The sequence below is a fragment of the Oryzias latipes genome, chromosome 4 (assembly GCF_002234675.1).
Source record: "Oryzias latipes chromosome 4, ASM223467v1".
NCBI classification, from domain to species: Eukaryota; Metazoa; Chordata; class Actinopteri; order Beloniformes; family Adrianichthyidae; genus Oryzias; species Oryzias latipes.
In genome coordinates this window covers 8319113-8333794 of record NC_019862.2, presented here as the reverse complement: position 1 = coordinate 8333794, position 14682 = coordinate 8319113, and the positions used below count along the sequence as shown (strand labels likewise).

The 14682-nt window shown below is 38.5% G+C and overlaps 1 protein-coding gene across 1 annotated transcript in view; it reads right to left on the bottom strand.

Annotated features, from left to right (window-relative positions):
* The window catches only part of LOC101168694 (fibrillin-2), a 73728-nt gene that overhangs the window by 54584 nt on the left and 4462 nt on the right, over nucleotides 1-14682 (bottom strand). Inside the window, exons 3-6 of the mRNA XM_004067848.4 lie at nucleotides 8961-9043; nucleotides 8727-8828; nucleotides 2647-2742; nucleotides 154-249 (exon numbers count right to left, since the gene is read on the bottom strand). Of these exons, the coding sequence (XP_004067896.1) occupies nucleotides 154-249; nucleotides 2647-2742; nucleotides 8727-8828; nucleotides 8961-9043 (377 nt within the window). The remainder of the gene's footprint in view (nucleotides 1-153; nucleotides 250-2646; nucleotides 2743-8726; nucleotides 8829-8960; nucleotides 9044-14682) is intronic.

Sequence of the window (14682 nt, the reverse complement as noted above, 5' to 3'; positions counted from 1 at the left end):
AACTTCTAGTATGTCTGGATGTGCAAGACAGTGTCCAAAAGATTGAAGTTTAGAGGTGGAACTTGATTGGTGTTTCTGGACCATGTAATAATTGCACCACAAGAACTTTTTCAGCATCACAAAATATTAGACAATAGGAGCCCAGGGACTTACCTCTCTCACACTGAGGGCCAGTGAAACCGTAGACGCAGGCACATCTGTTGGGTCCGATGCAGCGCCCACCGTTCTGGCAGCCATTCTCACACACAGCTATAAGACGTGAAAGGAGTCAGACGCAGATCAGCACGATTCTTCGGCTTCAGTCTCTATCTTAGTCACACGAATAACGAAAACTGAGCATCTCTCTGTTTTATATTCTATAGTATTTTTTCTGATCTAACCCTCATAAAAGTCAATTATAAAAATAGTTCAAACTAAAAATAATATCTCATTCAAAGTAAAAACAATAACCAAAAGTAAAAAAATAATAATAATTTGGGCTTCATTAAAAGAGTCATTGCTGTTTAAAAAGGTACAATGACAAGTCAACAACGTGACTACAGTATATTTGCTGTAATTAAGATTCCCGCAACTGCCATTTCCTCCAGGATGACACTCCTAACAATTTTATTCTATTAGTTCAGAGTTTTTCAACCTTTTTTGAGCCAAGGCACACAATCCTTGACAAGAATCCTGCGGCACATCAGCATCCAAAAAAAAAAATAAAAAAGAGAAACTCATGGTCTGTATTGATGTACAGTCCCTCCGCAATCTCATATGCAAGTTGCAGCTATTGTTTCCTAAAGATGTAATAAAGTTAGTTTTCCGTAATAATTTTCAACTAAATTATTTGAAATTTTACCCTGGTAGTTGTTTTTTCTTCCAGTTTATTAACAAGCAAATGTATGTAACCTCACAAAAAAAAACAAATATATTCTTTCTAAATAATGATTTATTTTTTAAACATTTTTTCAGTGTTCGTACAAAGGCAACTGTCATTTTTGAACAATATGATCACAATATGTTTGATAAATTTTACACAAAAAGACTAACATTATATTTATGTTTTCTGTAGCTACACAAAAAGGGAACATGTTGAAGTTCTATTAGTTTTTCTCTTGTTTTAATCAAAGATGAAGTTTTTGAAAACTTTAACAAAAATGTTTTATTTCTTTTTAGATGATTAAATTGTTTCAATTTAGTTTAAATGTGTCTGTTGGCCACTTCACCTTAATCCTGTTTCTTAAACGTTCTTATTACTTCTTCTTAAAATTAACATATAAAATAATCCAGACATTATAAGAAAAATGTTTCAGTTAGAAAGATGACTTGGACCAAACTCTGGGATGTTTGGCTGTTAATAAACACAAACCTTGAAGGAGAACTAAACTGTTGACCTCTGATTTCATCAAGAAGATTTAAAAACTGTTTGATGTGTGTTCATTGGGGTTTCAAGACGCTTAACAGGGAAGACTTGTACGCTGAGACTCTGTCACTTTAACCCAATGCATCATGGGAAATGTAGTGCAAAAGCCGCCAATGCCAGACAGACTCGCTTCTCTGAGCTTCATTGTTTTGTTCACTTGTTCCACGGTCTGATACCGGATTCTGTAGAAAGCTGCACCGCTAAAGACGAGCTTTAGCTGGTATTTTTTTTTTGGAACTGAGAGACTTTATGAGCAGAATCGGAACAAGGAAGTGAAGACTTTAATCACTCCTGATTATTTAGACTGATGACGTATGATTAAGCCTCCAAGAATGATTGGAGACAGTTAAAGGGGTGGGACTTTTCCAAAAACAGAGTTGAAGCTCCGGCTAAATCGCGGTACCGTTATTCTTATCAAAATGTCTTTAATAGAAGTATTTTATAATCTTTCATATTCCTAACTACTCAGTGTTTTATTAGGGCCTTTTTGGATGAACACAGAGTTGATATCGTGGAGATGGTAAATGTTTTTAGATCAGTGAAAATGGGTAATTTCCCACGGCACACTAGTGTGCTGTGGCCCACCGGTTGAAAAACACTGCATTAGATAACCTTAATGTGGACATCAAGATTTTGTAGAGTAAAATTTAGGTCTGGGATGCACACAACCCAAAATGTGATGTCCACAAATGTCATAGGTAGTTCATCCACGTTCCAGTTAGAGAGGTCGTTTGAGCAGATCAGTTTTTAGAGACAGGAATAATCATAAGCCAAGTCAAATCTTAAAACCTAGTTAATAGCATCTCCCAAAAGTCAATATGGTGCTTTAAAAACCTGATGGATATTCAATTTAGAATTTCTGAGCGTCATTAGATGCAAGCTAACAGTAAAAAGAATTGCAAAAAGATTGTGGTTGTCAAGTCTGATGGCGAAGTCTTCCAGAAAAGCAAGTCAGCAACCACAAGTCTCAAAGTTCAAGTCCACCCGGAAATCTTTAACCTCTTAAGACCCGTGCTATCCCCTCTACAGGCGTAGTCACATGGGGCCACAAAATGTGACGTCCACACATCTGGACGCCAGGTCTTAGGAGGTTAAAGGTCGAGTACAAGTCTCTATTTCTAATTTTTGGAATCGTTTACATCTTTCTGTATATTAAGGCTCAGATTAGAAACAACACAAGAAACTGAACTCTGCACACAATGTCCACTCAGGTATGTGGACTCTGAAGGAGCTGCACTCACGTTGTCCGCAATGGCCGCCAGAATATCCCTTCGGACACAAGCAGGAGTCCTCCATGCAGCTGCCTCCGTTCATGCACCTGACATTACAGGACTGAACTGCAAAAGAAAGGAGCAGACTTACCAAACAAGTCTTATACGGCCAGTGGGCCAGTCTGGTGAATTAACTGGGCAGAAGGAGGGGCAGGCTCAAAAAAGAGATTTTATCTCAAGGGACCTCCTGGTAAAATAAAAAGGTTTAATAAATAAATATAGGTGCAGCAAAAATATGCTGAATGGAGAGGAAAGGGGAATTAGGAAGGAAATTATAGATGAGAAAAAAGGTGCTCAGGGAAAAACAGTGAAAGTAAAGATGAAGCCAGAAATACTGAACCAGTCTGTCAGATTTTATTGAGTCAAGACCGATCTGCCTGATGGCTTTTCAAAGTTAACTTTATGACACAATCGAAAAAAGAATTACAGTCTTTATTTATTGTTTTAAGAGCGAAGAAAGTTCTACTTTTCTCCCTGACTCTCCTCAGGCTTTTACTTTCTCTTTGTGGTTTCCATCCTCCTCTGACTGTCACTTAATCACCGGTTCGCCATTAATTTCCTCTCAGTCTATCTAACTTCCTGTCTTCTTCCGATCCTTCCTTTTTGCGTCTTTTTCTCTTTAGCATTTCTGGCACGCAGGGTTGTGCAGAAGAGAGGAAATCACTTTGCTTCAACCTAAATCCAACTAAGACTTCTGGAGTTTGGAAAACAGTCACTATACTGCAACCCCCTTCCACACACAGGTTTTATAATAATAAAAATTCATTCATTCACTCTTCATTCATACTTGGTGATGGTAGAGGCATGGCTGGTCCCTCTGACCATCACCAGGATCATTCATGCACATTCATGCTGGTAGGCAGTAGTGTTAAAGGCCTTGCCCAAGGGCCCTCACTGGGTGGTGTTAACTGCTCACCAATTCAATTGCTTGCTTGTTCATTCCCCCCTGGAAGTCGAATCCTGATTTCCTGCATGTCAGTTTACCTTACCAACTGAGCTACCCAGCCGCTTTTGACTGAACCCCCTCGATAGGATTTATGTGGGTCAAGCTCACAAGTTAGGGAGCTTTTCATTGTGATGCTTCCAACATACTACATTCTTGCAGTTTTGTTTTTAACCTTTCAAAGAATTTATGGAAAATGTTGCAACATTTGGCTGTCTGCAGATTTAATCATGGCAACAACTGCTTTAGTCTTGTAATATCTAAAGCAGTTCTGGACTCCTCCTTATGCTACATTTACACAGGCCTCAGAAACACATGTTCAAGCGGCCATTTCCAATAAAAAGTTTATGTAAATGTGTGTAAATGCACGTTTCAGGCCTCCGCGTTCAAAACTCTCGCCTACATTTATCGCTAAGCAAGTTTTTAAGTCAGTTTCAAACTTTGACCAATCTGGGACTCAGCTTTGGTAGTGACGCATGGATGACGTCCTTCTTTAATTCAGGGAGGTGCCAACAGTTTGAAAATTGATCGTGAAGGAGAAATTACCAGTAATCATTGTGGCTTGTGCCCGGCCAGAATTATATGACACAAAGTCTTTCGTGTATCGGAATAGAGCTGGAAAAGAAGAAGCCTTGAGTCTCTTCCAACTGTAGGTACATACGCTAGTATCAGGTAGCGACCATATCCCGTAGCATTTGGTGTTGCCTGTTGTGTACGTAGCATAACACTGATTTTAAAGATTGTTTTCTTTAGGACGCCCTGCTGTGGACTGGTAAACCGTCCACTGTGTACCCCGTCTTTACCCAACAGTTGGTGGGATAGGCTCCAGAAACTGACTCATTAGGCAGGTTTGGAAAAAAAAAACTGATACTGGTTTTCTAGGCCTCTGTTTTTTTCCCCTTTGTTTTCTCCTGGTTTCAACTCCACCTCAATGCAATATACATTCAGTGCTAAACACTGCAGCCCATCTTCTGTCACTTTATAGCCAGAGAATGGAGCTGTGATGTGAAACATGAATATTGACTATTGGGAGTGATTTAAATGTCCCTGCTGAAGGAATAAAGAAAAATGTTCCAGTAAGCTGCATGAAGATTTTCCAAAACTGAGGGCAACTTAGGTAACCCGTCCCCTCCCAGGGATAGCGTTAAAGGTGAAGAAAGCATGGGGAAGAAGCCAAGGCACACACTGAGAAGAGGTTCTCTCTCCATTTGCTGAACTCTGCGAACCCATGATGAGATAGGGGCCTGGAAAGTTGGCCGGATTTCCACAAATCAACTCAAAGTCATGTTTTCTCTGCAGGAAATAATTGTTGATGTGAAGAAATAAGGACTTCTGGACACAAAAAGGGATGATCTCATTAGACCATTTATTTTATTGTCATAAGAGTTGGTCTCTGTAGGTGAAAAGTGACAAATAGGCCCCCACGTCCTTCTCTAGATAACTGCGTCCTGTGCATGAATTAGGATGTATTTACACACTAAGCAAAATGTTTTTTTAATGTAAATCCTAGCACAAAATGGCTCAGTTTTATGCCGCTGGTGATCTGCTCACATCTGGGTGTTTTTACACATCTGGGAAGTCCCAGTTTGTGTGTGAGCATGTCTAAAAGAGTTTGATGGATTTCTGGATTTACACAAACCCTAATGGGGAGTCATGGGATGTGTGTCAGCTGAAAGGGGGGAGCAAAGGGGCAGGCTTATGTCTTTTTTTTTTTTACCTTTTAAATTACTTTAAGCTACTCAAACCATTAAAAGCGCTTTTTATAAATAAAGCTTGATTAGATTTGACTCATGACAAGTTCGATTCTGGTTGTAATGGGCCATTACTAGGCAGTGGATAGTTAGTCCTTTCTAACAAGAGGGGACAAAATCAGATAACTAATAAATAAATGAATGTAACAAAACATGAAAAATAAATAGGTTCTGAGTGGCAGGGATACGTTTCAGCAGCACCGTGACCCCGAAAAAGGACAAAACGGCTTTAGAAGATGAATAAATGAATGAATGAATGAATGTTTAACATATCCAAATAATATTACCGACATCTAATAATTATATAATTAAATACCCAATTAAATTAAATACAAATATAAAATGTATACATAATGACTTGTATAACATTTAAACATGTTAAAAAGTCAACTGACACTGAACAAATTTTTCTTTATATAAATAAAACATACAAAATGTAAATTGTACATTTTCAAAGTGAGAGACAGAAATGTATTTATTGGTTTTCTGACCTATTACTTTATAGGAAAAAGAGGAACATTGTACATTCAGGTTTGAGAATGTGGAGGAATTTGAAAATGTTTTCCCAGCATTCACTGCAAGTCGGTCTAAAAGTCAGCTTTTTCTCAGCATTAGGGTGAGAACATCAGTACTGATTTTGTAATGATGGTTACGGGAAGACATCCCTGTCCGGTCCTCGGCACAGCTGCTCTGCACTAAACCTGTTCATTAGCAGGATGGTGGAGCAATAACTCTTGTTCAAGGTTTAATGAGCGTTTTCAGGTAATCAATGAATGTGAGCCTCACATACATTTACAAAACCTTCCAAATTTGTAGAAAAAACATGTAGTTTCTTGATTAACAGCCCCAGTTCCACCAAGAGCTTTTGAAAAATAATTGTAATCCAAAAAGTAATGCAGAGTCAACTCAAAAAGTAGCAAAAGTGCTGCCGATTTCTATTGTCAAATCATAAATAGCCATCTACAGCCAAAAACCAGGGGCTAAAATCTTTTTTGTTATTAAAATGGATGAAGGTAACATTTGGGGGGGAAAAACAGATCTATGTAAAACTACAGTTTGTTTCTATTTGTGCTGAATTATATCCACTTAAATAGGAGTTAAAGACCCACTCTGATGAAAAGTGGGTTTTTTGTGTTTTTAACGTGGTCTTGTGGTATTTTTCTGACAATGGAAAAATTGTATAAAGACTATTTATAGAATATTGTATTTCTAAGTTTGTTTTTGTTTAAATTGTTGTGAATTAGAGGCAGACAAAAAATGTCATTGGAAAAAGAGTTCATATTTGTGATGAAAGCACGCTAAGCGGGCCACAAGCTCCCTCCTCCGAGCTCTTAACAACATGAAGAAAAGGAGGGGGGTGGAGTTGCTTCATGCCAGCGGTCCTCTCTTCAACTTAGAGGCAAATTTCTAAAAAGTCGTGCCACCCTGCAGAAACTATGTCCTTGAAAGCGACAGTTTTTTTTATTTTGGTTAATCATAATTAAAAGACCACTTGAACTAGATCAGAAGATGATCAGAGTGGGTCTTTAAAATGGAGGCAAAGAGCTTATTGCTTTAATTTTATAAAAGGAAAAAGCAAATAAAAAAAAGACTTTTGAACCTTAACAGGGGTACACATCACCAAACGAGTTGACCTCCATGGTTTTATTTGTTGAAATGTCAGGAGTTGACTTTATTAACTGTCATAAAGTTGTGAGACCTTTAACATTTGTTACAGGGGTGTGGAGGCAGCAGGGGGAAGTCTTTAACTGAGACAAACCCTAAAACTGGGTTTATGGTTGTAGTTTGAGCATTATGGGATGATCTGATACAGTGGCAGACTGCTGGTATGTCATTTGGTCCACATGGACACCGTGGTGTTTGAGCAACGAAACAGGCCCAGCGAGACGTAAAAAAATCAGACACAGCTGCTTTGTTTCTGACATTACACACAAAACCTTCAAGCAGTTGGAATTCTAAAAAAAATATTTTGAAATGCCTGGATCGCTTAGGTTTCCTGTTTTCCCAACAAAAGCCAAATTATCTTTAATACAAGAAAAACATGAAAGTGGGTTGGAACAACTGCTCAGCTATTTCTTAATCTGTTGAGAGTAAAATCTTGAGAAGTACGACTCCAAAAGTCTCACCAAACAACAAGACATCTCAAGGTCAAAGGTGTGTTTCATGCCTTTGGATCACAGCCAAGAGATGATCGCACTGAGTCTGTTTGAATTTGAGTGAGTGTGTCGAGACTTGTGTCTTTCTCTGATACACAGAGTGCGAGTGAAGTTGTGTGTCTGTGGCCTTTTTGGAATGTGAGAGTAAGTAAGGTGTCTGAAGAAGACCAGGATGACCGATAAGTTGTCTTTGGCTAAAGAAACCACATTTTTCTCCTAGAGTGGCCATTCACAAGGTCTTTGCTGTGTCTGACACAGGTTAAATGCTACACGGCCACTATGTACATATTGCACAGATGAAAATCGGTCCTACATAAATATACGTGGAAAAAGTGAGAAAATCTGTGGTCTTTTAATTTTCACAGATGAATCACGAATGAGCCACGTGAAAACCACAGAAGTACAAATAAACCACGCAAAGAACACATAAATTAATGTATAATGAACCGTGCATGATAACTGCACAGTTTATATGCAATTCATTACTGATTCGTGTGTCAGTTATGTGATATGTGCGGCGTGTAACCCGATTTAAAGGCTAAACATCGGTGGTACATGGGTGAAAAGTCTGTTAGACATACATGGAACACTCGTGGAAAACCACATATTTGCGTTTATATCTCACAAAAATCAAGGAAATTGGGTAAGATTTACATAATAATTGCATATAATCTACATAAAATACACGCAAACGGTGTAATTTTCAACTAATCAAAATTTTTGAACAGTTCAAAACCAAATTCACATCGGCCAAACCCCCTCAACGGACAGCTGTGCACATTGACGAATGACAAACACAGTTTCATTTTTATGCTCTACCAATATTTTTTTGTTGTTTAGTTTAAAACTTTGATGTTAATTTGACTTTTGTTTTACTTGGAGATGACGTTGTATTAGTGTTACCTGTGGAAGAAGCTACGAGTTGGAACATTTTCTTTAGAGTTAAACTGAATCTTTGAAGTCTTAATGCTAAATTAACCAGGTTGCAATGCATTTTCTGAATTAAAAAAATGATATGAAGCTTCTAATGTGCCCTTAAAGAGAGAAAAACATCAATTTTATCCACAAAAAAAAGAATATCTTTGGAAAACCCATTCAGCCCTACGAGCATTCATGACAATAAATGAAATATAGTGATATTAAAGCTGAATAAAAGCTAAAATATCAGTAAAAGTAAGTGAGATGAGAAGAACTACTCACTTCCTCCTCCTCCTCCACAGTTGGGGGAGAGCTGACCGTTGGAGCACGTGCACATGTTGGGTCTGGAGCAGAACCCATCTCCACATGAATTCCTGCATATTGCTGGAGGGAACAAAGACAGACGCAGACGAGAATCCACTCAGTTGTTTTTTTCACTTTTGTAGGGAATCTGATTTGTTCTTTGGCCTCTTGTTTTTTCGTGGCAAAGCATCAAAGAGGGTTTGAGTGACTTACGAACAATACACTGGTTCCCTCCCGCCAGGGTCTTCCAGCCCGGGCAGCAGTATGAGTTGAAGCGTGAGCCACACACATTAGGTCTGTGGGACACAGAAAGACAGAGCAAACAAACTTGATACCCGGCCAAGCCTCAGAATCGAACTTCATAAAACAAATATGGACGACTATGAAATCTCTTCCACTGTTTTTTGAGAAAATACGAAAACCTCATTGAATGATGGATGAAGGTATTTTAAAAGAGGGAAGAATTTAAAGCAAAATTTAAAAAAATATTTTCTAAATGCTAATGTATTGGAGAGGCAACATGAATAAAGTCCTCCTCCAGCAGGGCCCAGCGGTCTCAGCTGGTGGGAGAGCAAACTTTGATCCAGATGCAGGAGTCATCCCACAGTACGGAGGCCGCGAGAGGCCTGAAGGTTAACCGCAAAGTTTTCTTTAGGTGGAATAGAAAAACCACATCTAGAGAGGCTCAGTTCACACAAAAACACACACACCCCGCTTCTTCACAAGCTAACAGATCAATGCAGTGTGGTCCTCGGTAGATAATTACGAAACAACTTTCCCCCTATTTTGGAAAAAAGGTGATTCATGCTAGTGCTTTTTGGAAGTGAGCATTCATCTGAAACACCCAAACCACCACATGGAGGGGGTTCCAAGTACGTGGTTGTGCTGGGTGACCTTTCAAGGCGTGTCGTGACAGGTATTTGTGGTCATCTGTGTCTTTGCGGTTTGCATCTGCTGATAGCCTGACAACAAAGACAGAGACCACAGAGCTGTCAGGAACAAAGGCGGTGGTTCCGATAGTCGTTTTCCCAGCGGATTGCATCTCTTTAGTCTAGACAATTCTGTCCCGGGGGCATCGTTTATTAGATAGGGGGTATCGGAGCAGTTTTTGGTCAAATACAATTATTCAGTGTCAAATGCATTTAAATTATAAACTTACTTGATGTTGTGCCTATTTTAAAGTCTCTGCAGTGTTTCTATTTTTTAATAGGCAAAGATAAATAAAGGTATTTCCTAAATTATTTCCAATTTCCATATCTTTCAGTCTTTTAAACCTTTAATTTATATAAAAAATGCTTTTTTATTTAATGGAAATTGGGAAAAGTGATTGTCTACTTTTAAAATAGTAGAAAATCTTTTTTTTTGTCTTGAACGGTTAGGTTTCATCCTTGAAATCCTCCTGTTGCTGAAGTGATAGTTTGCTTATCTTGCAATGAATTTAAAAAAAAGGTTTAAAGAATGAATGATTTGAGTCCCACTCCAATCATCCAATGATCTATTTTCAAAGTGTTCCCAGTGGTCTTTTAATTATGATTAAGCCTTTTTTATCCACATAAAAAAACGATGTTGTTTTCTATGATTGAGTTGTGGGTGGGACCGTTGGGTCAGAGTAAGCCTGTGCTCATTGCCCATCATCCCTTTGTTTACAGTCTCTTCCACTATCTTACAGCCTGTCTGAAGCGGATGCATCAGAATGGAGTGGAGCAGGGAGCTTGTGGCCAATTAGAGCACCTATGTCACATCTACAAGCTTCTTAAAATGGCATTTTTTTTCTTCTGCTTCTGATTCACAAACATTTTAGTATAGAAATACTCAGAAATGCAATTTTAAGCTTAATTTTCTTTATATGTGTTATCCATCATTAGAAAAATGCAACAAGAACACGTTCAAAACACCAAAAACGTGGTTTTCATTGGAGTGGGTCCAGTGAAAAAAGTTGAGTATTTTAAATTTTTAAAAGTTCTGTTTCTAAAAAGGTTGTTGCTGTATTAAATTAAAACTTAAATATAGCCATAAAGAAGCAGTCAAATACATTAATGGCACTTGCATGTTAATTTTTTTCTACTGTTTTAGCTTGAAAGTTTACTTAAATCAAGTCTGTAAATTAAATTATGAATTATGAGTAACTTTAGATAAGACTTCTGTCTCAAACAAAGGATGTGTGTCATCTCTCCAGATTTCATGGTGACCGATCTGTCACACAGAGAAGAACAAGGATTTTTATTATGTGCGGCAAGTAGAGTCGACTTTTAGCCACATATTTAGATCACGCTTTGCCGCCAAGACATCTTTTCTGCCCAGAGCTGGGCAAAAATGGAGTAAAAAAAAACTCTTAACAGTATTAAAGAGAAGAAAGAACAAGAACAATGAGAGCAGGAGTAGAAAAAAGAGGTGGTGTGAAGAGAGAAGGGGCAAAACAAGTTTACGTTAGGAAGAATGGGAAGCAGGATGAGGAGAGGCGGCAGGAAGCACTGATATAGAAATGAAGCAGAGAGCAGTTTGAGCAGAAAGACGCCAGACTAACAGAAAAGCCAACGATTTGGACAAAGCATGAGTTCAGTTCAGCCTTTTAATGTATAAGAAGCCAAAAGACTTGCACTACAGCACGTCAGTGGGGTGTCAGTGCATAAAAGGCAGCAATCCATGCAAAGAAAAAAGGTATAGGAGGTGGAGTACAAGTCAGTCAGGAACATTAAGGAAATATGACATTTAACTCATGCTACTGCAATTTATTTGTCTGGTAATTTAGGAAAACCCAGAAATTTACAACCACAATAAGCTGCAGCTCTTTCAGAAAAGTGCAGTTAAATATTAACTTGAAAACCACTGAAAATCCTGTTTTTAGCGTTTTTAACACTAGCTGTTAGCTAGAGGGAATGCATGTAAACAGATGGGTGATGGGAAATGGGGGCGGGCTTATTCCGCACTAACAGTCCCACACATAACTCAGATGAATTTCTAGACTATGTCCAAGAAAATGACACAGGTTTTTAGATTTTGGCTTAAAACGACAAAATCATAATTAAACGACCACTGGAACAATTTTGGGATAAATCAAAAGATGATCTATTAACTATAATGAACTATAATTTTAAAATCTAATTATAAAAAATGGTTATGCAAGAAATATTTAACTACATGTATTGTTCTCTCATGAAATGTCTTTAGTTCAAGTATAAAACAAAAAAAAAACCTTTAGAGCACAGTTAAAGGAGAAAGGATGGATGACACCTTAAAGATTACTTCCCAAAATGACCAGAACTTCTCAGCTCTCCAGGATTTTGATCCAACTCTCTTGTGTGTGCGTTTCTGTGTTCTGGTTGTCGGTCATAGGTGTCTGCTTGTATGTGTTTGTGCCTACAGCGAAGCAAGAGCTCACTGTTTTTTTTTTTATTATCAGATGTCGGGGTGGGGCCGATGCAGGAATGCAGACGGCAGATAAGGCTGATGCATCAACTATAGGAGGACTTGCATCACTTTTCTGTTTAGCTTTGGACTTAACACAAGAACAATGAATAAAGAAAATTAGAGGGATAAAGACTAAAAGTTTCTATAGAAGGACTGTTGTGGAATACAACTCAGGTTTTCAGCAGTTTCCTGGCTTTAGAAGAAAAATACTATGGAAAATTAATAGGGAGAGAAACTTCAGGAGACAGGTAAACACTAAATTAAATGTTTGAATTTCCATGAGATTCACTTTCTTGGTTACATTAGACTTTTGTAACCCTTGTGTTATCCTAGCCACTTTAACATTGGGAGTTGGGTCATCTAGACCCACTAGACAGTGCTCTGAACCTTTTTTCTTCAATGATTTGTGATCTTCACTGGTGTCCATGGATTACATGAAATCTTTACACATTTATCCACCTTAGTCATGGCATGGAGAACACGTCAAAGTAAGGGTGGGGTCATCTAAGATAGCACAAGGGTTAAATAGACTGATTTCTTGACTGTGATTGAAATCTGGTTTCTCTAACTAGGCTGAGCGGTTAGGGAAACCGGGTTCCTCGTGATGAATTTCTCACAGGGAAAGTATCTTTCTCTTTCTCATAAACTCTGCTGACACTCAAGAGTCAAATTTCAAAAAAAAGAAAAAAACCACTGGGTAGCATGTGACCAGGTTTCCCTCAAAGGGGTCATTTCACTCGGGGCTGTTTGGTTTCTTCAACAATCCTTTAGCTTGGCTCATCTGAAAGTCTGATTTGGAACAAAACAAGCAAAACCCAGTCCGAAGAGGCAAGCGGATTACCGGAGCGTGAATGCAGATGGACTTTCCAATGAAAATAAGCCAGAGAATAAGTGACAAAAGCATTTTATTAAAAAAAACTATAATGAGGTCAGGACTTGTTTGGACAATTGCACCATGAAATAATGACTTAAGGTGGTCCTTTTGGGAAAGCACCCTTAAAAGCATGTAGGTCCATCATACACTTTGATCTGTTAGATCTTTGGCTCCTTCAGTTGTATAGATTAATTTCCCCTTTGGACAAAACATTGCCTGAAAGTTACTCAAATCAATCTGTGGCGGTTTTCATGCCGTGGTACAAACATCTATATCGCATTTTTAAAGTCATCTAGAACCTTTTAATATGCCTTTGCCTTCTCTGTTCCTTCACACACTAAAGGACGCATTTTTTAACATTTGAACTCTAAATAAAGTGGAAAGTAATGCCTCCATAGTGACACTGGAGTCACCATAGAAGCATTCTGAAGGAGTTCCAAAGGAATCAAATAAAATCTCCACTTTGAGGCCAACTTTCTGCTGAATCCATTACAGATTATTCCCAAGAATAGTTCAATTTAAAAAGTGAAACACTGTATCAAAATAAAAGCTGGGGTGACTCTATCAAACACGTTAAGCCCAACATTTCCCGCTGCCAGACAGTCCATCACCGAGGCCGCTCAGAGAGCCCAGGAGCCCGCCCGAGGCCTGATCAGGTACCACCTCAGAGTGGACTAATGCCAGGGTTCAGGGTGGTGTGGCAGACAATAAATCAGTGGTAAGCCTTAGACCCAGCCCTACCAGAAAAACGCCATCAAATAAACACGGCAGTCAAGCCCGAGGCCAGAGTAACGACCATCATTAAACTAATCTCTCTCCAGATTTCCCACACAGAAATGCTGAGTTACTGATAGTCCCAAATGAAAGTGGTGGTCACAAGCATGGGCTTGCATGAATTACACCACGCAAACTCTAACTCATTGTTTTTACAGTTCACTGCAAAAACTCAATCCTAGGAAAAAGATCCTTGTTTCAAGAAAGATTGTCTTATTTTTTTTGTCTTGCAGGAAAAATATTCTTATCAAGAATGTTTTTCAATAGCAAACTAAGTTTCAGAAGAAATGTAAATTAGGGGGGAAAATAACTGTGCTTCAGCCTGACAGTGCATCATTGCAGGAACTTGGAAGGAAATTTAAATCCTTTCAATCCAAAGAGGTGTTGAATATTTCACTTCCTGAGAAGCAAAAGTTATTTTTTTTCCAGGTAACATGGCTGCCATTTTCCTACTTTTATCCAGTGTAACAAGACCAGATTCACCGATGCTAAATCAACGACCCTATAAATTCGGGATGTGCTCAACAGACTCGAACAGGCGACTGTTTCCAACAGTGATGCTGCACAGTTTCCATAGAAACGAGGGAAATCAGAAGTGCTGATGGGTGAATGGGGTTTTTAGGGGGAGTCTTTACAAAAACTGCTCATATGTTAAGTCGCTAACATTACACATTTAGCGACGTAAATAGCTCAGTTATGAAAGTCAAGAAAACTAATTGACTTTTGACCCCAAAACAGAGCCTTTGCTGAGTCGGTTAACACGCCCTGAGCACCGAATTTAAATGTTAGGTTCTGGTTCCTGCCTGTTAATCTTTTAACCGTTGTCACAAGGACGGAACTATTAACATTTTTGTCAAAATGTGTGTTTAAATATGTAGA